Raw genomic sequence first — 22,805 nt, 5'->3', positions numbered from 1 at the left:
GAGTTAGAGGGAGCTCCTGGAACTCCTCAGCTCATGTAAACCCATGGAGCTGGTCCAGCAGCCAGTGACAAGTGGAGACAGTTTTCTTGGCCAAGAGATTTTTGCTAGGTAGGGACTGCAAGTGAAGACATGAGAGAGTTTATAATCCACTGTGTGCTTTAGTCATTCAGTTAAAGGCGAGCAATGATGGATTGCTCCCCCAAATGGTTAAAACTGCACATCTGATGAGGAAACGCATTTTGCTGGACATCCTATGGAGCAAGGTGAGTGATCCTGGATTGAACAGTCTAAAGGAGAACGTGTCCTGCATCAAGGTTCCTCCACAGGAATGGCTGCAGCAGCTCTGCTTTGGGAGGTCCATCTCTGAGGCTGGATCCTGAGTCTGAAACCCTCCAGGATCAGCACTCTAAAAATATGAGCATGCATCAATCAGGCAGGTTGGAAGAGTGTATAGAAACGCAGCAATTTGTTCCTGAGCATTTTCAGACACAAACAACTGCGAGAATTTACCACTTCTATATAAAAATATCACTTGGGACCTTGGCAGGTCCCTAAAAGCTCCGTGCAGTTGGACGATAACATTTCCTGCTGCATTTTGATGCTGAGAGGTGCTGTCATCCACCCCTTGGTGTGCAGGAATATATTGTTAGGTGTTGGTTATCTTTAGTAGGGAAAGACGAGCAGGAAAAGGAGCAGAATCAGCATGAAAACAATAGCTCTCTTTACCATCTCTTTCCTACAGTAACCTAGTGCATGCACAACACTAGTGTATAACAGAGCGTACGCAGAGCAATATTGAACCTGCCACCAGTGGCAGGGCAGGAAAAAAGCCTGAAACCATCCTCCTCTGCCCCTTTGTTTTCTGGTTAGATCAATTCGCAGTTGACAAAGGTTCAAGACAAAGAAAAAGTCATCTGTTAGCTTCTCTTATTTAAGCAGCGTTGGGCTAGGTTTTACAATCTACACGGCAAATGTTTGCCTGTGCAGCCCTCAGCCTGGCGGATGAAGAGCTCCCGTTGGCATCAGGCAGCTGAGGGGAAGCTGAGGCTGTGGTGGGGCTGCTGCTGGTCCCCAGACATCCCTTCTAGGAGCCTGCAGCATCCCAAACCAACTCCAAAGCACTGAGAAGGAGGCGCACCAACGATGGGGCCAGCCCATCCTGCTCAGCCTTCACCTGCTGAACTGGTGCTCACAGCATGGAGCGGGTACCCTCACATCTAATTCTCCTTTCCAAAGCAAGGATGGATCCGGCCAGAGGACAAAAACTCCCTGCCACGAGGCTCTGTGCCAGCTGGGTGGAGAAGAAAGGGACTGCAAGGAATTTCTTCAGATGTATTCCAGCAGCGGATTAAAATAGCTGCTACTATTTTAATCTGGGGAAGTGGCAGCTAAGGCACATGCAGGACTGGCAGCATCTCCTACAAAGCAGGGATTCAAAGACCAGCCTGTTCCTTTAGTGTAATGCAAATGCAGGGCTGGCTAGGAGCCCCTGGGAAAGCATGGCCCCAGGCCAAGTGACCCCCACTAGACAGAATTTAGGATCAGGAGGTATAATTTCAGACTGCTCTGGTTTTCTTTTAGGTATTGCAAGGCATTGTAATGCTATGAACCCTGAGTATTTTTGGGAAGCAACAAGAAATCACAGTGCTCAATAATCTTTATTTACATCCAGCCCAGATGGGGATTGCCTACTGAATTCTGTTGTGGTGACATCTAGATTTTAAATGTTGATTTTTTGTTTTCTTATTCCAGAAGTGTCAGTGTAATATAATGCAAATATTCTGCTTCCCTGTGAACTTTTGGCAGTGAAGGAAGGGGCTACAGAGAAAGGTGAATTTTTCCTTTTTTTAGGAGTCCTTTTACACATAACTGGAAAACAAAACTCTTGCTTTGTCCCTCGTTTGTATTTTGTAGGGGGATGTTTGCTGTGGGCCTTTTGCAACTGGCAGAACTAGATATTAAACAAGGGAAAGAAAATTTATCTTCACGTCCTCAGAAACTGTGAATTATTTATTTGCTATCCCTGGTAAATCTGCGTTTGCAAAATCTCACTGTGAAACGAGCATTTCTTTGTTTCACTGGACTACAAGATCACTGAAGATTCATCAGCCCTGCTGCTCAAGAGGCTCCGGGAAGAAGCTGGCCTCAAAGCTTCCTTTTTTATTATTATTTGGTAATGCTTGGGGTTCTTTTTGTTTCACCTTCATTTATTCTTTCATTCATTTTACAAATTAAGTAATTGAATGAACTCATCTGTGGAAATTTAAGACCTCTTCCTGTGATTTTGTTTTGCTCCTGTATCTGATTCCCTCTCCCACAGATTACACAAGACACTGTTGCCCAAATTCAGCATCAGTGTCAATAAGCAAATATTTATACAGCTTCCAAGATGCAGTCTGTATACAGAATGACACCAAATTAAGTTAAATCAATATCAACTACACTAGGATTGAAGAGTGTCCAGGCAAATGGGTGGCACCAGTTTAACTGAATATGTTTCAAAACCAGCGTAATTAAACAGAGGCAATTTCACTGTGAAGGGCAGATATTGTCTTTCAGATTTCTTGAATGCCATTGGATCAAATCCCACTGTATTTACTCCGCGCAGGACTGCCTATTGAGACAGCGTTACATAATATTGTATCTTTTCCCACTGTTCCTTTCAGGGCCATGTGAAAGAACTGCCCCCTTGGTTTTAAAAAGATGCAACAAATATTTGTACGAGTCTTTTAACAGCCTTTCTCTCCTGCGTGAAACCACAGCCGAAGACCACTCTGCATATCTAAGTTAGTCTCTTACCCACCTTAATTGGGCAAATGCTGCAAGTTTTGTTCTAAAGTAGGTCAAACACACCAGGTTTGCATTATATATCTCGGAAGTGGGCACAAAATGTCTCTTGGACCATACAGCCTGCAGCCCTGGGCTTCATTGGCTCAGGTTCTTTCTAATTTCTCCTAATCTGCTCATAAGCACCTCCAAAAGGGTGCTTCACACACACCTCACCACTAATCTCTTTCAATGCCTGGTTGCTCTTTGGCTCTAATGCCAGGTGGCACTAATATACCCATCACTGTAATTGTTCAGACAAGCAAACAGTGGCAGGAGCAGTCCCAACTTCTCCCTTTTCCCACTGATTCAGAGGCATATTTGAAAGAGTCTTTTCATCCCCATGGATCCTGTTCCCTGGAGTTGTCCCAGGCTGTCCTCATCAAAAGGGAATGTGATGTTTCAGCAGTTTCTCAGCCAATGCCATGCTGGGAGAAGAATCAGTGGTGATGGGACAGTATCATTTATTCAGCCTCTAACTGTTGCCCAGAAGCCTGGTATACATCCAGATGCCAGCCCCACATCAGGTCCTCCAGTTAAAGCTTTTCACAGGACTGAGATCTAGGTGTGAAATAGAAATACTGCCGATGCCTCGTAACTTTAAGGCTAGCCTGCCTTTCGTATGGCTCCAACTGATGGTGAAAATTCAAGATTTACTGCAATGAACAGCCATGTGTTGGCAAGGAGGTACTTCTGAAAGCTTCCTGCACCCAGCAAGAACTGTGCAAATACCTCACACTAAATCCATCTTCCCATGTGTGATTTCTACAAAGTCTACTTAGCAACCAGTCAGCGGCGAAATATAGAGGATTATCTTGCAAGGTGGGTCCCTCGAGTTTCCAGGTGTTTCTCTCGAGCTTTTAAAGCCTGCCCACTTTCCCACGCACCCAAAAAGCTTTAGGCAATGCTTGTATTCAGGAAGACAAGATGTAGAAGTGGAGAAAACGGCTAGATCAGTTCAATAGCTGGAAAAAAACAGAGGTGGCTCAGGCTCTAATACCCATTGCATGATCCAGAGTGAAACCTTTAGCTCATATACAGTGTGCTTGGTTTTAGGAATGAGTGGTGGTAATGCCATAGTGACAAGAAGAAAGGTTTTGATGCCCACACTACAAAGGATACGCAAACTTGTATTATTCCTTTGATTAGCTACTCCCTGATATGTCAAGCCCATAAATAATCAAGCCTCACTTTCTGATTAGCTTTACTCATCACCCCGCTGCTCCACGCCTTTGCTCATTTGCACATCCTTTTTCCAGACAGGGGCCTTATTCTGTGAGGTGCTAGCAGAGCTTCTGCCCCTTTCTCACCACATAATTTCTTTGGTCCCTTGCCAGCCATTTCCTCGCTGCTTCTCCACCCGTGCAATGACTGTCTCATCGCTCTGTCTCATCCTCAGGGAACAGAGTGGTGTCTTCATGCTGTCTGTCCTCCTGTGATATCTTTTAATTCCATAATCCAGTTTTACCCAGCTTCAACAGTGAAGTAAAGCTATCAAAGTATGTGGTTTTCACAGGTCTTATGGAAGCGGTGGTGGGAAAGGTCCTTCTGGGGCAGTGGAGGACAAGGCTGGAGCATCACTTTGGTCACCCACAATGGGAAGCGTGGATCACAAACATGTTCAGCCATCAGCTGCTCCAGCTGAGAAAGACAATTCCATAAAACAAAGCTGCAGCACTTGGACTGATGACAGTTGTGTTTATTGTTTTCAAAAATATGCCATTTTCACGACACAGGAAGGTTTTTCTGTAGTTTTTTTCATGTACCTTCTTCCCCTTCCTGCACAGGTACTGGAAGAAGAATCAAATTACAAGGAGATTTATCAAAGCAAAGTTAATGGCTCGTTTTCATTCCTTTTAATCTAGTGATTCTAATTGTTCAAATATAGTTTCCTTTCTGATTTGAAAAGACCTCAGCCTCCCAGCAGCAGCTGAGGGAGTTTATAGCTGCCTGCACCCCTGCCCGTACCCCTGCAGAGCAGCCAACCCTGAGAGCTGCCCTGGTTGAAATGGCATGACCCTTTCAATAAGCTGCAGGCGTCAATGCCTAATAAAGCTCAGGTTTACACACCCAGAGCTCAGCTTACCTCAAAGCTGGTGTGTGTTTCCCTTTTGTTGGGGCCAAGCAGTCACCGATTGCCAGCCAAATGCTGAAGTGAAATTCAGATGGTGTGGAAATAGAGGTCTTTAGAAAATAGGCAGGGATGTGATGATCGGTCACACATGAAAAGCTAACAATATTTTCCTAAAGCTGCAAAGATCAATTGAAGGCTTGAGGCATGAGGCATTGTATTGATCTGGCTCTGGACAAATACCTGGTACCTTTGCAAACAACCCCCTGCCTTTCAGAACGCAGAGAAGGGGAGGTCACCCTAAGATGAAATTCAGCACCAAATCAGCTTGACCCTGCTGCTGCATCCACAGAAGCAGAAAGGTGCTGTGGCTGGAGCAGCTGCTGGGGCAAGGGGCACAGAGGACCAGCCAGTAGGAGAGGATGCTCGTAGATGGGAGAGAAGAGGAGCAGTGGCCATTCCCACGTGCTCATCTGGGCACAGCCATGCATGCACACATCGGGGTTTTAGCAGAGGAGACTGGTGGTGTATGGGGAGCGGGATGGGGGTCCCTTTGTTTGGGGTCCGTGGGGTACTGGGAGACAGCAAAGATTTTTTTTCCACTAGATGCTCAGCACTTTTGCTTGACCTCTTAACTTAAACCAGCTGCTGCGCCAGCCATTGAAACTTGCCCATGCTGTAAAACCTTAACAGCTCTGTTCTGTCCTACTTTTATCTTGTTTGGGGCAATTTTGATTTCTTTAGAGCCTAAGCAAATGTTTTGCATCCCTGGATCAAAGCTAGGGAGCATCATTTACATACTGTGGATGAGAAGGCAGCAGACTGGAGACCATCACTCATCAGTGAAAGGCTGATCATTGTTTGTTTAGCCCATTCCAAAATAATGGCTCTGCTGGGAACACCAACCCAGTACGCATCATATCTTTTATAGTATATATTAATTCAGCATAGACATTAGGCCATCGTTATTCCCTCCTTTTAATTCCCATGTATTAGCATTCAGGATCAGTTTTAATCCAGCACACATCTTTGTTATTTCATAATGTAAAATAAATAAAAGCTGGAGGCAAATGTACTTCTTTTTATATAAACGACTGTGAGAGAGTGATGGATATAAATCACAGAAACATCTTCATGATTTTAAGGCTTGGATTTCAGAACACAGCATTTTCATTAAACGGTGCAATCCATTCATTTTGGAGAGAGATATAAACAGAAGCAAATTAACTCAGTAGTTCTCATGCCTAGAATCTTTGTGATAAAATTGCCTATTCTTGTGAGTGTAAATGTTTCCAAAATATTAGAGACAATTGGCAAAAAAAAGAGGAGAGACAGCATAGGTTGCTCAAGAATGAAAACCATAAAAACATCCCCTTCAAACACCACATGTACTTGGTGAAATTACTTAAAGTGAATTGCAGTAGCACTGTGAGAGGAAGAGAAAGGAGGCAGGCAATTTTTTTTTTCTTTTTATGATGGATAAAGGTCTAGGAGAGTGTTTTCAAATTATTTTCTTTGCTGTCTGCTGTGCATATTAGAAAATTCAGCTCCTGGCTGATTGGCCATGCAGAGAAATGTAGGCATCACAAGCAACAGGAGAGCGAAAGCTGAGGCGCTGCAGAGGACTGCTCCCTCCTCCTGCTCCTGCTCCTGCTCCGGAGATGAAGGAGAAGCTCAGGCATTTGCAGCCCTACCTGAAATCATAGATTATTGTGAGGGAAAGATCATTTCAAGATGCTGCACCTCGGTGTAACATCTGAGCCCAGCAGTTAAACATTGGAGGATATCAGTTAAACTGGGGGCAGCCAAACCCCAGGTCCTGCCCTGTCTGCTTCTCCTTGGAAGGACAGAAGGACACTAGGGACAAGGTGAGAACCCCTGTTAGCCTCGTTTGATATTTGAATTTTTTAAGTCACTTGCAAGGCTGCGGTTTTCCCAGGCATCATTTGCTACGACATCAGTTGCACTCAAGAGGGAATTAAAAAAAAAATCCAGGCTTGCTTGCTGTGCTCCCTGGCTGTGCCGGGGGATTTGCACGCAGCGGGCAGGCGGCTCTGCAGCACAGCAGGGTGAACAGCAGCTCTGCAGCCACGCTCAGAGCACACCTGGACAAGCGCTAGTGTGATCCCATCCACCAAACCTGACAAGACACCAGGAGCCAAAGGGCTGAACAGAATTTGCATATAAATATAGAAAGGAGTTTGTAATCAGAAATATACCCAGAGTCCTTGTTATTGTTGTTTTATTTACAGAACACACACATCGTGCAGAGGGGTTTTAAAATATGCTGGCAGAGATAGCGCATGTATTTGATACCTGAATTAACTGAAGCCCCTCGGGGCATCAAGGGAAACAGTCAACGTACTCACCCCCCTGCCAAACCTGGGTGTTAGCGTAGGGAGAAAGGGCGGCTCGGTGCACAGCGGGGCCAGTACTGGAGGTGTGTGTGATGGACGGGCTGGATGGCAGCACTGCGGGCCTGCTGCTGCCATCAAACCTGATGTTACCTGCTGGAATGGCAGCCTGTGCCCAGGGCAACCTGCTGGGAATGGTTACAGGGGCCATCCCTGGGCTTCGGGCACCCGGTGCCAGGTCACACTCAGAGTGTGGTGTGTCCAGCACCCAGTCACAGTTGCATCAAAAGGAAGGATGGCCAGCAGGTCGAGGGAGGAGGTTCTGCTGCTCTGCTCCACTGAGATCCCACCTGGAGTATTGCGTGGAGTCCTGGAATCTCCCACACAAGAATCACAGAACCACCAGGCTGGAAAAGACCCACTGGATCATCGAGTCCAACCATTCTCATCAACCACTAAACCATGTCCCTCAGCACCTCGTCCACCCATCTTTTAAACACCTCCAGGGAAGGTGACTCAACCCCCTCCCTGGGCAGCCTCTGCCAGTGCCCAATGACCCTTTCCGTGAAAGATTTTTTCCTGATGTCCAGCCTGAACCTCCCCTGGTGGAGCTTGAGGCCATTCCCTCTCGTCCTGTCCCCTGTCACTTGGGAGAAGAGCCCAGCTCCCTGCTCTCCACAACCTCCTTTCAGGTAGTTGTCGAGAAGGATCCAGCGCTGTTGGGACGGGTCTGGAGGGGTAGGAAAAATGGAGAAAAATGGAGAAGGCTGCTGTGGGGACAGGCTGAGAGAGAGACGACTCCAGCTCCGAAGGGGCTGCCGGAGAGGTGGGGAGGACTCCTCGCAAGGGCAGGAGCGATAGGGCGAGCGGGAACGGCTTCAGGTTGGAAGATTTAGATTAGCCGTGAGGAAGAAACCCTTCCCGGTGAGGCCCCGGCGCGGGACCTGCCGGGAGGCGGCGGCCGGGAGGCGCCGGCGGGGGGGGGCGCGAGGCCCCCGCGCTCCCGGGCCGCGTGCGGCGCGCGCCGGGGGCGGTGCCGGCGGCGGGGGCGGCGCCGGGGCGGGCGGGGGCGCGGGGGCTGCCGGGAAGGGCCGGCGGGGGCGATGGCGGCGGAGCGCGGCCGGGGCGAGCCCCCGCGGCGGCGGCGGCGGCGGAGGTGGCGGCGGCGGTGACCGGCGGCAATGCGCGGCGCTCCCGGCGGCGATGGAGGACCGGTCGCACAAGGTGCTGCTGGCGCTGGTGATGCTCTTCCTCTTCGCCGTGATCGTGCTGCAGTACGTGTGCCCGGGCACCGAGTGCCAGCTCCTGCGGCTCCGAGCGCTCAGCCCCGCCGCCGCCGCCGACCCGTACCGGGCGGAGGACGAGACGCCGGCGCGGTTCGTTCCGCGGTTCAATTTCTCCGCCGGAGACTTGCTGCGGCGGGTGGACTTCAACATCAAGGGGGACGACCTGATCGTCTTCTTGCACATCCAGAAGACGGGGGGCACCACCTTCGGGAGGCACCTGGTCCGCAACATCCAGCTGGAGCAGCCGTGCGAGTGCCGCGCCGGGCAGAAGAAGTGCACCTGCCACCGGCCCGGCAAGCGGGAGACCTGGCTCTTCTCCCGCTTCTCCACGGGCTGGAGCTGCGGGCTGCACGCCGACTGGACCGAGCTCACCAACTGCGTCCCCTCCGTGGTGGACAGCAAGAAGGAGGTGCGGCTGCGGCCGTCCAGGTGAGGTCCCGGCCCTTTCGCGGGGGGCTTCCCCCCGGTGATCCGGGGCGGGGGGGGGGCGGTCCCCCCCCACTTCCCGGCGGGGGACGGAGCTGCGGGGCTGGGAGCTCGGTACCGAGCCCTCCCGGCAGGGACCGGGGTGCAGCGGGGGCTCCGGGAGGCCAACCGGCTGCCGTGGCGGGTGCAGCGCGCCTTGAGCTCTGCGGAGCCAAACAAAACCCTACACACACCTCCCCCCCGTCTCTGCTGCGGGACTGGGGCTTGAGAGACTGTAACCGCTGGTGGGGAAAGACTCGGGCTCGAGCGTCTTGCCCGGGGAGAGGCGAGCAGGCCTGGCAGCCCCCGCTGCCCCGCGAGGGTCCCCCAGGCCGGTCCTCGCAGCCCCGGCCCCCGCGGGTGCCGTTCACCGTGCACCCCAGCGTCAAAGGAGGTTGTGGAGAGGAGGGAGCTGGGCTCTTCTCCCAAGTGACAGGGGACAGGACGAGAGGGAATGGCCTCAAGGTCCGCCAGGGGAGGTTCAGGCTGGACATTAGGAAAAAATTCTTCATAGAAAGGGTCATTGGGCACTGGCAGAGGCTGCCCAGGGAGGGGGTTGAGTCCCCTTCCCTGGAGGTGTTTAAAAGATGGGTGGACGAGGTGCTGAGGGACATGGTTTAGTGGTTGGTAGGAATGGTTGGACTCGATGATCCGTTGGATCTCTTCCAACCTGGTTATTCTATGATTCTACCACCCCAAGTTTGGCTTATGCGGGTGGCAACCTTGCAAAGTGAAGGTTGCTCCTGCGGCTGAATTACCTGCGGGTATTCGCCTTGTCCTTTAGCCCTAACCTTGTTTGTTTTGTGCTTGCGTTTTGATTTCTAGCGGCGCTGCTCCCTCAGCCCTGCACCTTCCTAGCAAGTTGCCCACCTTGCTGGCCGTGGCCTCTCAGGAGCCCAGCTGGCAGCCTCTCCTGAGCAGTGAGGACCTGCTCCCTCTGCTCCTGGAGCTGTTTGCTTCCCTTCAGCTGTAACACACGCAGTATCTTGTCCATGGCTGCTGTACAGCGTAGTAGAACAGCTCAGGGGTTTAGTGTCTTTTCAAGTAGCTTCGTTAGGAAATTAAAAACTAGGGTATTGCTGCTGTTGCGCTGTTAGGCATGTCCCCTTACAATGAGGGTACTGCTAGATATCGTACTATCTGAAGTCAAGTCTAAGCACAGATTCACTTGAAATAGAAAGCAATTTCTTTCTAGAATTCCTTTTATATAGCGTGACACTACACTGCCATCTAGTAGAAAAATGGTTAGCGTCATTATCTTCCTGTACCCGAGAAGCAGCTCTTTATGAGACTTGGCTATTGTGATTCGTGCTCCTTTGTTTTCCTTACTGCTTTAAAATTTAATTATCTCGTTTTTGTGACATCCCATTTGCAATCATCGGGAACCAATTCCTTCCCCTCCAGGTCTCTTAGCTTCCTGGTTTCGGGCCGCTGAGTCTTGCAGGCTACGTAGTTTATTTTACCTGTCCTATAAATATGTTGTTTGTCAGCAGAAATGGAAATTGCATAACTTGCGCTGTCTTTTGCTGAACAGCTTCCAGTGATCTTTCTTTCTTTTCCCCCTGAGCCTGGTCTGCAGAGCTGAAGATGCGGGCAGGGATTCGCTTTCCTTCCACAGAGGGTCCATCTGTGCGTGGACTTAGTTGTGCCCCCTGGAAAAATTGGAGGCTCCTTGTCCGGAATCCACCACCGTAGGCAGAAGGGAGTGCAAAGCTTGAAGAGAAGAGTGTTTTTGTGTAGCTTTTGGCTTTGTGGGTTTTTTTCTGTTGAATTACCTAATATGCTTTTCTGAATCAAAACAGAAGTGTCGCGTGTACCTGCCCAGGAGTTCAGAGCAGTGATTCCTCATCCAGAAAATGATGTATATCATCATAGCAGACTTCCGAGAGGTTACTGAGACCCATGACTTGGGATTGAAGCCAGGAGAGAGGGAGGAAAATGAAACTGTGATGATTTTCTTAGGTAGAGGTCTACTCTCTCAAAGGCTTTGAAATTATGTTGTATTTTTAATAACATAATTGCACAGCTTGCTTAATAGCTACAGTTAGTCTCCCAAATAATGTCTTGACAAGCAATTATTTGGACTGCAACTTCTGAATGTTTAAAAATACAGGAAGAGAAGGTCTGAAATTAACAATAGTCCCTTCAAGTCTTCCTGCCCATTGTAATACCTTGTCTTTAACTTTATTTTGCGTTTTGGATTCAGGCATATTCGGCTGACAACTAGTTAATTAGCACCTATTCCTAGTGCCTGTAACAGAGGTAATCTAGGCACTCTCTGGACAGATAATAGCTGCTTTCAGAGCAGCAGCAGGGGCAGGGTGAAGGGGTCTGAACAGAGGAGCCTTGCTGGCTCTGAGTGGGGCCAGCCCGGCAGTTGCTGCTCTGGGGTTTGGGGAGAGGCCTTGTGCTGTGTTAGTGGTGGCAGGGAGGCAAGGAGAAGCACAGCCCTGATGTGCAAATCCTGAGAGAGAGGGGAACAGCTTGGAGGAGACTATCTGGGGAGCATCATCGGGGCAGGGAGCGGGATTTGATCAGAAGAGGAGGATGATATCCTCGAGTGAAGCTTGGCTTGACAAGGGTGGGAATTCTTGCATTTACAATCAGGGTGATTAAAAAGTGAGACCTGCTGTAATGGTGGCTTGAACTTCGTGGTAGCTGCATAACACAATCTGTAGTTACTATCTTTGGGCTGTATAGGCTTGTCTGGCAATAGGCAAATCATAGAATCACTAAGTTGGAAAGGACCCACAGGATCGAGTCCAACCATTCCCATCAGTCACTGAACCATGGCCCTCAGCACCTCGTCCACCCGTCCCTTAAACACCTTCAGGGAAGGTGACTCAACCCCCTCCCTGGGCAGCCTCTGCCAGGGACCAATGACCCTTTCCATGAAATTTTTTTTCCTGATGTCAAGCCTGACCCTCCCCTGGCGAAGTTTGAGTCTTTGTTCCAGCAAACTTCTTAGCTTGCACCTATGTGATTCCTTTGCATGGAGGTTTGCCTTGTGGGGCATGGAGAGTGTACTTGTCAGACTGCTGGGTAGCTGTGCTGTTCTGTAAGGGCCTTTTCTTTACTTTAAAAGTTGAGCCTTTGTTAATCTGGAGAATACCTTGTCCTGGGCCTCGTGATGCTCAAGACTAGGTACAGAGCATCACCATGATGTGATTTGATCTGATGGGATCAGCCTGGAGGGTGTGCCCATGAAGAACCCTGTTGCCTACAACGTTCATCCTCCAGCCTCTCTTCTTAATCCCATCACTAAGTCTGTTTCTCTCTTCTTTGGAAATTGCAGGGTTGGAGGGCAGATTCTGGCACTGGAGCAGAAGAAATACTTGGGATGGATGTGATTTTTTTTTTGTTTGTTTTGAATTTAACACAATGATGCTTTCCTGTCTGTGAGCATGTAGGTTCCCAAAACTTACTTTCCTTTGTATAGGTGGCCTGTGCTCCTTAAGCAGTTAGGTAGCTAAATAGATCTCCCTCTCCTCCTTTGTTCCCTCCCTCCCTTAGAGGAACATGAATCTCTGGGTTTGGGGAGAGGGATTTTTTTAACCCCCCTCTTTGTGTGCCATCAGGGTGCATGATTTCTGTGCCCCCGTTCCTGCTTGTCTCCTGTTTCACCACTGCAGCATCCAAAAATCCTGGGAGAGGGAAGGGGAAGGTGCAGGCACAGCTGAGTGCTCTAGATTTGCTGCTTGGGAGGTTGGTGAAATGGGCTGATGGTGGTGGCAGAAAGGAGGGGGTTGTCTCAGACACTTGGCATCCATGGTGAGAAAGGAGAAATGTGCATTTTCCTAGTCATGAGTGACTGACTTGGGTCACTTGATTGATTGTGGAAGGCTCAAAGCTTTTGGCACGCTGAACTGAGGCAGCATCCAAAATAACTGTTTGTGAGAGCATCACAGAACTGAGATTTCGTTTGCTCCGGCTAATTATTATGGGAAGTGTCTACTGAACTTGTCTATAGCAGTAGATCCAACGGCACCATTGCAGGAAACAAAAGGCCTTGGGGTTAGACAGGAAAATGTAACAAGACATGGGAGCAAATACAGATATCTACATTCTTAAGTGCTGTCATGGCTTTGTACCCTCATCAGGTGAGAGTCACGGCTGTGGGTAAAGGTCAGGCTGTATTCGGCATCCCTCCCAGCTAGAGTTAAAGGAAAGAAAGAGTCTCTTGTTGAAAGGAGAATGAGCTTGCCAAACTACCTCTGGAGCCAGAAAGTCTGAGATTGGAAGAAATTTTACACTGCTCGTACAGGCCTGTTGAAGCAGGACCAGAGATGGTACCTACTGGCTTTTGGGAGACGACGTGTTGTGATGTGGGACAGAAACCCCTGGCAATGTGTAGACATTCTTGTCTTGTCCCTACATGATAGTTAAACTCTTCCAAGTCAAGTCTTGTGAAAGTTGCATTAAAACATTTCTCAGCTAACTGGAAGTGTTTCCTGTGTGTGGCTCTGTTGGCTGAACAAATTAATCCTCACGTTTGTGGAAATGTGGTGGGATCTGCAAGTCTTACCCACTGCTGCGGTGTGCCCAGCTCCTTGCAGGGACCGCTTGGAAGAAGGCAAGTAGTTGCCATCAGTTCTGGTGTGAGCCTGGATCCTCCTGGCACAGGCTGGGCTCTGCACGTGGATTTTCCCAGTATGCTGCTTCTGTGTGGAGGGGGAAAAAATCATGTAAGGCTGCCAGGGAGAAAAAAAATCACTTATTGGGGCGGAGAGTGTCTTGCTTCATAGGGAGAAGTCTGCTATCGAAACAGCAGAGGTGTTACATAGCTGTGGAGGGGATGAGCTCTGTTGTTTAACCTGTAGCGGTGGAATTTGGGGAATATTTAAGCCCTGTTAAATCAACAGTAAACGTCTTGTAGGCAGGAGCGATGCTGTAGAGTCCCACAGCACCTCAAGGCTTGGGATTGATGATAAAGGCGTTGGCGGGAGGTGGATGGTTTAACACCTCTGGGTGCTGATGGGGTGCACACTGTTTCCAAAGATGGGGATCCCCCAGTGCGGCACCTTTGGATGTGAAGCCTGGTCAGGGGGGCTGCTTGGGAAGAGAAGGGGACCAGCATGGCTGAGCTGGAGGCTGTGAGTGAGCAGATGGGGTGACCTGCTGTAAATTGGGTCCTGGCCAGAGCACTGGGATGGTGCCTGCCTGTCCTTGAAATGCACATCGGTGAAACTCCCCAGGAAAAACTCTGTAACAATTATAAAGCTGGAAAAAAAAATTTAACAGAGCATTTGCAGGGATGCTGCCAGGCCTGAGTGACTCTGTGCTGCTTCATTTATCAGCACGATTTCCTAATGACCCTGCTCGTTTCAGTGCGGTGGCTGCTGTGGCTGCAGGAGGAGATAGGCAGTGAGTATTGCCTCCCCACCTGTGAGTGTGAGCCTGCAGCAGCTCTATTTCTCCACCTGGCACCTGGTGGGACTGACACTACGTCTGGGTTTGGGGTGTTGGAAGCGGTGGGCCAGGCTGCAAAGCAAAAAAAAAGGGCCTTGGAGGGGAAGAACAGGGGATTATTTTTCATAAGTGCAGGTGGTTACCTCACCTAATCCCATTACGGGGCCTGACCTTGAAGGTTTTGGTTGTAAACTTCAGTTCATGGGGTTTTTTTAAGTTTGGAATGTAGGACTTGTAAAATACTCTAAATGGATATCACTGGTTTTGCAGATCAAGTGTTGGACTTCTTAAAGGGATTAAAAAATAATTTTCCATATTAGGTCTCTTTGGTTCTCCTCTAAATCTTTATTAAAGTGCAAATTGACTTTTAGTTATTTAAAAGTATATGGTTCCTACTGCCCTTCATTTTAAATTTGGAGACCTTTTTTTAGATAGAGGGATGCTGTTAATTGTTACAGAAATAAATCCCAGTGATTGTGGTAGAGCAAGAAATGAGACATGGGTGTTGTTTCTTGCGCTATTCATTTCTTTTGTTATCTGAATTGGTCCTCCCTAAAGAGTGGAGTGTGAATATGAACACAGTGGCATCATGCTGTTGTGCTAAGACAGGATTACTTTTTCTTGAAAAGGTGCCTTTCCGCTATTTTAACAAAAAAAATTGTAAATATGAAAATGAAATTATAAATGCATGCTTTGACTCTTAAAATAGACACAGATTGTGCCTTGTGATCCCTCTTCATAACTTTATAACCTTTAATAAAGGTTATCAAAGATGCTTGTAAGTCAGGCATCGCCAATAAGTTATTTTTATTAAAAGACAAATTTTTAAGTTTAACAAGTTGGGCATCAGTTCGGAGGCGTATTAACTGAGATTAATTTGTCCCTCATTTATTTAATCTGAATTGTCAGGAATCATGTTCTCCACTGATGTAAATGTCAGCAAAAAGGACTTATTAGTAGATTTGATTGCTTTTTAAATTTAACTAGCAGAGATGCACCGGCATGCCTAAGAGAATTGGTGTGTTTCCTGTGAACAGTTCAGTGCCTAATGAATCACTTCAATGTACTTTTCTGAAGGAAAGCAGAGCAATTCAAATGTGCAATGCATTGATTTACCTCAAATGGATTAGACCTCTGTGTGCAATCCTTTGCATTAATTTGCTTTATCCACAACTGTAATAATAAAGGCAGTGTTTCTGTACGGCATCAACCCAAATTAGCTCATGTCACTTGCTAGAAAGCAAAATAATTAATATGTGGCTGAAACTGTGATGTGGGAATGGATCTTTCCGAGAGGGCATGGGTCTCGAAGTGCTGTTGGGAGCTGTGCCGGGGGCAGGACAGTGGGGCTGGAGCCCAGTGCTCGCTGTGAGCACCATCTCAGTGTGAGAAAAGAGAACTGTCTCTGAGTACCGATGATTTCCTGACTTTATTATAAGGGCTAAGTACGAATTTGGTGCAGCATTAAGTGATATTTTCTTTTTGTGTGTGTCACGGCTAGGTTTGTTTTTTAAAATGACTGAGGGAACAGTACAAAAATCTAACTCCTGTGGATTGGAGCACGTTTTATTGCTGTAGTAACTTTGCAGTCCCCCTCTTCCCCTCCTGGAAACCTCTATGCTGTGCGGTTACAGTGTTGGACTAGCTCTGTCCCTGCTTAGCCAGGACAAAAAACTTGAGTAATTTCTTATTTAACTACTTAGCTGCAGAAATGGTACCTGGGCTTTGTTCTGCTCTGCAGGGATTGCTGTGTCCAAGCAGCCCTCACCATTTTCAGCCTTTTTTGGAATTACCCTTGTAGGCTTCTTACATACTTGTGAGGATTAATTCCTCCCCTCCTCCTCAACTGGCTAATTCCCATTGCTGGGCAGCTGCCTGCCCAGATGTAAACTTGTGGGGAAGCAAAAGCGATGGAGCATCTCCAGCCACTGCTGGAGCCTGATTCCCTTCTCCCTGCTGTGGGCTGGGTGTTTATCCACGTGAGCAGCGCATGTTGGAGTGTGTAGCACCTTGGATGGGAGCAAAGCCCATCAGGACAACAATGTGGGACAGCTTTTTTTTTTTTTATGGGAGGATGATGGCAGTTGTGACTGGGTTGGGGAGACAGTGCTGCTCCTGCCTTCCTCCTTCTCTTCTCCCTTGGCAGCTGGCACCAGAGAGCGAGCGTGAATTATTGTTTGTGATTGATTTGCTGATGCTGGCAATTGTACAGTGTGTTCTGGGACTAATAGGGTAGCACCGAATTATTCAGGCATTATTGAAATGAATCACATTTGTGATGAGTAATAAGTAGCAGACTTTGGTATTTATGAATAATTAACACAGTAAAGTTTTTCTTAAACAGACATGAAGAAATGATTTAATTTCTACTGTGAATGCTCTGTAAAATTAATGAAAGATAATTGCATTTGCTAATGTGAGACAAAGCACTCTATTTTTTGTATGTGTAAGTTCATATTGCTGATGTAAACAGTGAATATATAATTCCTTCGATATGCTTTCATTGGGTGGGACCTGTGTTTAACATCCAGTGGCGTGGTTTTTGTTGAAATAAAAAGTCTGTTTGTGAACAGTTAACTCACTGTTGCCATTTCCATCCACTCGCGTATTTCTGGGTGGGTAGCATATATATATGCATACAACAAAATAGTGTTTTTGAATGAGTGGCAATTAGAACCAGCTTTTTTTCCCTACTGCCAGACTCTAACCTTCTTCCTCAGCTGTTCATGGTTTTAAAGACAGAATCCATTTAAAATATTGCTTATATACATCTTCAAGTGAAAACTCCATTTATTTAGTCTTGGAAAAAAGCATCAGTATTTAGAGACTTATAAGTCATAAGATTCATTAGGGTTGAGACTCAAATCATGTTACTTCTTGATTCTCAGCTGCCTTTCTAACTCTGAAGAAGCCAAACTTTTGACATAACTGAATTTATGCAGCTATGAGGGAGATAATCTTGTGGCAATAAATGATTTTGCACATCCCCATAAAAGCATGAAAAAAACTATGCCTTTCATGAGATCCTTGTAGCAAATGCTCCTAATTTCCCATAATCAAAAGGATAGTGAAGTTTTGATGCTGTTAGAGATCCAAGTAGCTGGAAGATTAGGTCTTCCTTTATTCCATTTTGGTTGGGTAAATTAAAACATTGCAAGGCTTCCAGCAGCAGGAATCTGCTAATTCTCGCTGCTATTTGAACTGTGGGGTCATTCAGCAGATGCACAGATCAAGTGAGCAAAGTCCTCTCTGCAACTGATTGTTTTCTCCAAGCTTCCTTGTGTTCAGAGTAAAGCAACTATTTAAAACCCCTTATTAAAAATATCAATATTTAGCCTGCTCTAAGTCAGAGAAGAGAGTTGAGGGTGACTGAAGGGAGAACGTTTCCCTTTTCCTGTGAGAAAGCTAATCCCTGGAGCAATCCCAAGCCGTTCAGGGGCTGTTTTTTTAGTTTGCATGTGTGTTGTTTTGTTTGTTGTTTTTTTTTCCTTTTTCTTGCCAGTTTAGAGAAGGTTACTGGGAATGTTTTTGTCCTGCTTGAGCAAAGCCTACCAGGCATTAATTCCATCCCTTCCTTTGGCAGCAGTGAAATCATCTTAACAGGGGAGATGCTACAGGAGTCATCCTCTTGTGGTACTTGCTGCCAGGGGAGGACTTTAATGGGGTTGGATGTGGGTGGAGGCATCTGTCTGTAGGATGCTTCCAGAAGAGCAGCAGCCTTTGTTCCCCCTGGAACCGATGTTTCTGTCTGGAGATGGGGAGGAAGATGGCTACATGGCTTCTGCCTTTCACAGAGCTGTTTGTTTTTCTGTGGGGGTGTTGGATGTAATCAGTACAGTGGTAGCGGGGAGAAGGAAGACAAAGAGCTCAGGGAAATGTCAGACACAACAGGATGTGTCTGCCTGATGATAGCTCAGTGAATTGCAAAAAAACATTAATGGCATAAATTAGGCTTTAACTTCTTCAGTTCTGGTGTGCTGCAAGTCAGTCACTGTTAAAGAGAGAAAGGTTTTGTGTTAGCATAGTCTCATTACATTTTCTCTTTTCTTAGGTGTACTTCTTTCAATAGTGGTGTTTGTTCGGTTTGGTGGTTTTTTTCTTTGTGATTTCCAATAACTTTAGGTCGATAAAACATGGAGTGGAGTTTTGGCTTTCAAATAAAATTGATTTAAAGGTCAGTTTTCAGTTTCCTGATGGCGGGATGCTGATGGGATCTGTCTTCTTGGCGCTGGGCTATGTGGGAGGAAAGTGGTGGCTAGATGTATGAGTGGGATTGGAGAAGCCAGGCTTTTACACCTGGAATGAGATCTGTGTCCATCACCCTGCCCTCTTCCTATTGCCTCTGCCTTCTCTATTTAATTCAGTTCTTTGCATCAGGATGTCATTCTGTGTCTATGTAGCATGAGGGGTGTTGGATTTCCTGGCCTGACAGCATGTAGTAGCTCTGTTGCCTGTGCATGACTATTCTTAGGTAAATGCACTGAAAATATTTTGAAGTGTTTAATTTGAATGCAGGAAAGCTGTAATTTTTATATATAAATCAAATGTACTGTACTGACAGGTGACTCCAGCCTGCTGTATACACCCCCGTGCTGGTGTCCTATGGGGACTGTGATGTTGGTTCCCATCCTGGGAAGGGAAGAAGAAAGCTTCCTGACCACATAAGTGCTGGTCCGTGGTCACACTGCTTGGAGCTTTAGTGCCAGAGCTCCTGCAATATCTAGTTTTCACCCCCTTTCATGGGTTAAGTAGTCTTTGACTTCACTCTTTGGAAGAAACAACTTGGGAAGGTTGGGAGCTTGGTGCTTTTCCCTTAAAATGTTGCCTAATCATGCCCTAAAGGTAGGACAGTGAGCCTGGTGCCCTGGCTCCTAGAAAAATTTAGTGAGAAAAGCAGGTAGTAGGACCTGCTCTCCCAAATAGATGACATTGGGCACCTAACACCAGGTGTCCTCACCAAAATCAGTAGGAATGAAATGTCACTGATCTGCTTTAAACTTTTGCTTTGCCTGCTCACAATGGGTGAATGTTAAGGCTTTCTCTACTCAGAGTGAACTGCAGCAGTAATAGAGACCTAAGGGAAGCTGTAGTTGGTTTGTTATATCTCTTGAACACTGTTAGTTTGCCAAACTATCCTATATAGCCATTTAAACCAGTCCTGCTTGTGGAACAAGACAAATAAACCCCAGGTGAGCCCATCTTCTTAAATAGAACTGATGCATTTTGCAAAGTAGTTATAAATGCTTTTTTTCATCCCACTTGCAGAGGAGAGGCAGAGAGAACAAATGAAAAGAGTCGTTGCGCCTGCAGCTGCTTCTCCTGAGAAGCTACTGGCTCACTTTCTGTGCTGCTGGCTGTGTTTGGGATGTAGGCAGCATTCTGCGTTGGAATATGAGCACTCCTAGAATTTTTATGGATAGAGGCAACTATCTTGTTGAGTTAGATTTATGGGGTAGTGCTGAGGTTCAGCTGATAATACCTGCTTGAGTTTAGAGATTGCAGCTTGCTAGCCGTCATGTAGGGAAGCTGAAGAAGAGGACAGTGGCTGGGAATGAATGTTGTCTGGGGAATGGTTCTGCAAGCTGTTTTTTGCAGCATATTCAACATGCTACCACATGCAAGAAGAAATTGTGATTTTGCTAGAAATATGGTCAATAGAAAATGTTGCATGGGAAATGCATGAACGCTGCCCTATGTTTGGATTACTGAGGGCTTTTGTTGCTTGCAAGGACAAAAATGCAAATAACTAGTCTTGTCCAGACATGGCTAAGTGCATTGGACCTGAGCTTTGGTACAATACAGCTTTTGGAAAAATCTTCCCTGAATCTTCTAAAATTTGTTTATTGGAACATTTAGCTGGAGGCACATAACTGAGGGCAGGGCTGATATTTATGGAGAAGGGTTTGGAAGGAGGTTGTGCATAGCTAGGTTTAAGATGGATACAAACTCTATCTTGTCAAGCCTGAACTCTTTAATGTGAACAGAAGTACTTAAGTATATACTTAAAAGTGTTTAAATGTATTGGTAAGAGCTGTGCAGAGCAGGGGTCAGTGTAATGGTGTGAGCACCTGTTGTTGCCGTGGGGTGGTGAAGTTTCCTGCTCTGCAGAGTTGGGATTTCACATGTGTCTCATTTGGGAGACCAGCTTACCCTGCTGTAATTCTTCCTTCCCTACAACTTGGAACTGATCAAGGCTGCAGCTGTGTGTGGACCGAGAAGAGCAGAGTCTAGGGTCCAGAGACTTGCTGAGACAAGTGAAAACTGAGATTCCGTGTCACAGAACCCAAAGACAGAGCAGCTTGGGTAAGTGGATGCGTCCCTGTGGTGGTGTCCATCCTGGCTAGTGTACATTGGGCTTGGGGACCTGGAGAACCAGAAGCAGCAGCTGTTTCAGACTGTGTAGCAGCCAGGCCTCTGCAGGAGAAGGCTGTTAGATGCCTTTCCCGGGCAGGTTTGGTTTGAGGGTGTTGGGAGAAAGCGGGGTTTTAGACCTCTTTTCCAGCAGCATCTGTGAGAGCAGATCCGAAAGGCCAGCTTCATCTGACCTGAATCCAGACCTCCCGTCAGCCAATCCCTTTAATAAAATTGGTCAGTGGATCAGTCGGCACAGAGGAAAGAGACACAATGAATTTAAGAATAGCTGAGCTCATGGTGAGATAAAAATTTCTCAGAGCCTGGATTATGGAAGGATCCGGTTATTTGTAAAATATATAAGCAGATTCTCTGCCTCAGCGGCTCAGCAGTTGTGCTAGAGGATTTGATCGCATGCTCAGCCTGTCCCCAGCTCTCCCAGGTATAGCTGAGGTTTGGAAATTGATGGCAACTTGTGTGCTAAATGTTGCGAATTAACTGTGCTTGGAAAACAGCAAATACAGGGTTTTTAAAGGTATGTAAGGTTCTCTTGTTTCTTGTCTGAGGGGTTGGTTTTGCTTTTCCTGTTGTGTCATGTTATTTTCCTGGAATTAGCAGGATGGTTTTACTTCTGCTTTTCCTCATGTGTCACCTGAAGTCATGAAGGTGAATTGCTTCCTGCAATAAACCCGTACATTTGTGGAAGGATTATGGGTGTTAAGTACAGTATTATGCTTTATTTTTTCCCTTACAGTAAAAATATTTAGTGTCTTACATGATGTTCTAGCAAGATAAGTGAAATTCTGGTCTCTTTATTCCTGTGATTTAAAGATCTTTTTGAAGGTATTTTGTGTGCATTTGGTACATGCTGGAATCCCAGTGCTGCTACCTGTGGCTTAAAATGGAGAACAGCTTGGTTAAACCTGAGTTCTGATGTCTTGAGATGATGGATACCGGAGCTGAAATCTGATCATCAAGACAAACTAAAACAGCTGTAAAACAAGTTGCTTTTTTTTTTGGCAGCAGGTGTTACTGAATGTTCTTGTGACTTTCCTCTGCATATTCAGCTCACCTAGAACCTGTTTCCTTATTGAGGACAGCTTTGGGGTGGAAGCCTCATCTCTTTCCTCAAACATGGGGCAGGTAGAAGTCATTGGGCACATGAGCATTTGTAGATGGCTTGCCTGGCTAGAGCTGCATCTTTTACAGTGCAGCTAATAGCTCTCATTACAGCAGAGGGCTGCGGGAAAGCAGGCATCTGGGATGTGATATAAAGGTAGCAGTTGCAGTTCTGTGCTGCAAGAAGTCATTGCATTTTTGTGTTTGTGGGAATTTGTATTGGGCTCTGTTATAGGGCTTGGGAGACGCGCTTTCTTTTGGAAGTGAGTTATGGTAGGATTCATAGATGCTGAACAGCATGTTGTGTCTCAAGGGCATGACCAGTGTAAGTGGTCCTAAAATCTACAGTGTGCTATCTCGTGTGAGTCAATTTGGGAGCTTTGGAGAAGGAGGGAGCAAAACACAGGGATTTTGAATCGTATGGACATCATCCCTTTATTTTACAAGTTGTTTTTAATTGTCTGGGTAGCTAAGATGAAACATTCCTTTTTGTTAAGAACAAAAGCCTTTAATGCAGGGACTAGAATCGGGATGTGCTGTGGTTACTTATTGCATTGCTTGGCTTTGATCCTTGGTTGTGGTGTAGGAGTGCACAGTACAACTCAGGAAGTTGTACTTCTGAGTGTTGAAGTGGTTTTAAGTCCCTGGTCTAGACTGATGCTTGTGTTTCTGGCCCAGAGTAAGCTGAGATTGCTCGAGGCTCAAAGTGCTGTCTAGCTCTTTGGGGTCCCCTAGAGCAGCCTGATGTGCCCAGCCTAGCCAGCTCTTCTCTTACCACCTGCTTTCCCTTCTCATGTGCCCCCCAAGCAGGGAGATTGGAGGAAATATTGCTGGGAGGAATGTTAAAAGGCTTGTCCGATCCCTTCCCTGTTTGAAGACTGGGATTATAATACTGGGTTTTATTTTCTACATGGGGTTTGTGTT

The 22,805-nt window shown here is 46.8% G+C and overlaps 1 protein-coding gene across 1 annotated transcript in view; it reads left to right on the top strand.

The window, feature by feature from the left end:
* The first annotated feature begins 8,415 nt into the window (after positions 1-8,415).
* The window catches only part of HS6ST2 (heparan sulfate 6-O-sulfotransferase 2), a 129,011-nt gene continuing 114,621 nt past the window's right edge, over positions 8,416-22,805 (top strand). Inside the window, exon 1 of the mRNA XM_069867322.1 lies at positions 8,416-8,966. Coding sequence (XP_069723423.1) covers positions 8,455-8,966 — 512 coding nt within the window. The 5' untranslated portion in view covers positions 8,416-8,454. The remainder of the gene's footprint in view (positions 8,967-22,805) is intronic.

This window comes from Phaenicophaeus curvirostris, chromosome 13, assembly GCF_032191515.1.
Source record: "Phaenicophaeus curvirostris isolate KB17595 chromosome 13, BPBGC_Pcur_1.0, whole genome shotgun sequence".
Lineage (NCBI taxonomy): Eukaryota > Metazoa > Chordata > Aves > Cuculiformes > Cuculidae > Phaenicophaeus > Phaenicophaeus curvirostris.
This window is presented reverse-complemented; position numbering and strand designations above follow the sequence as displayed.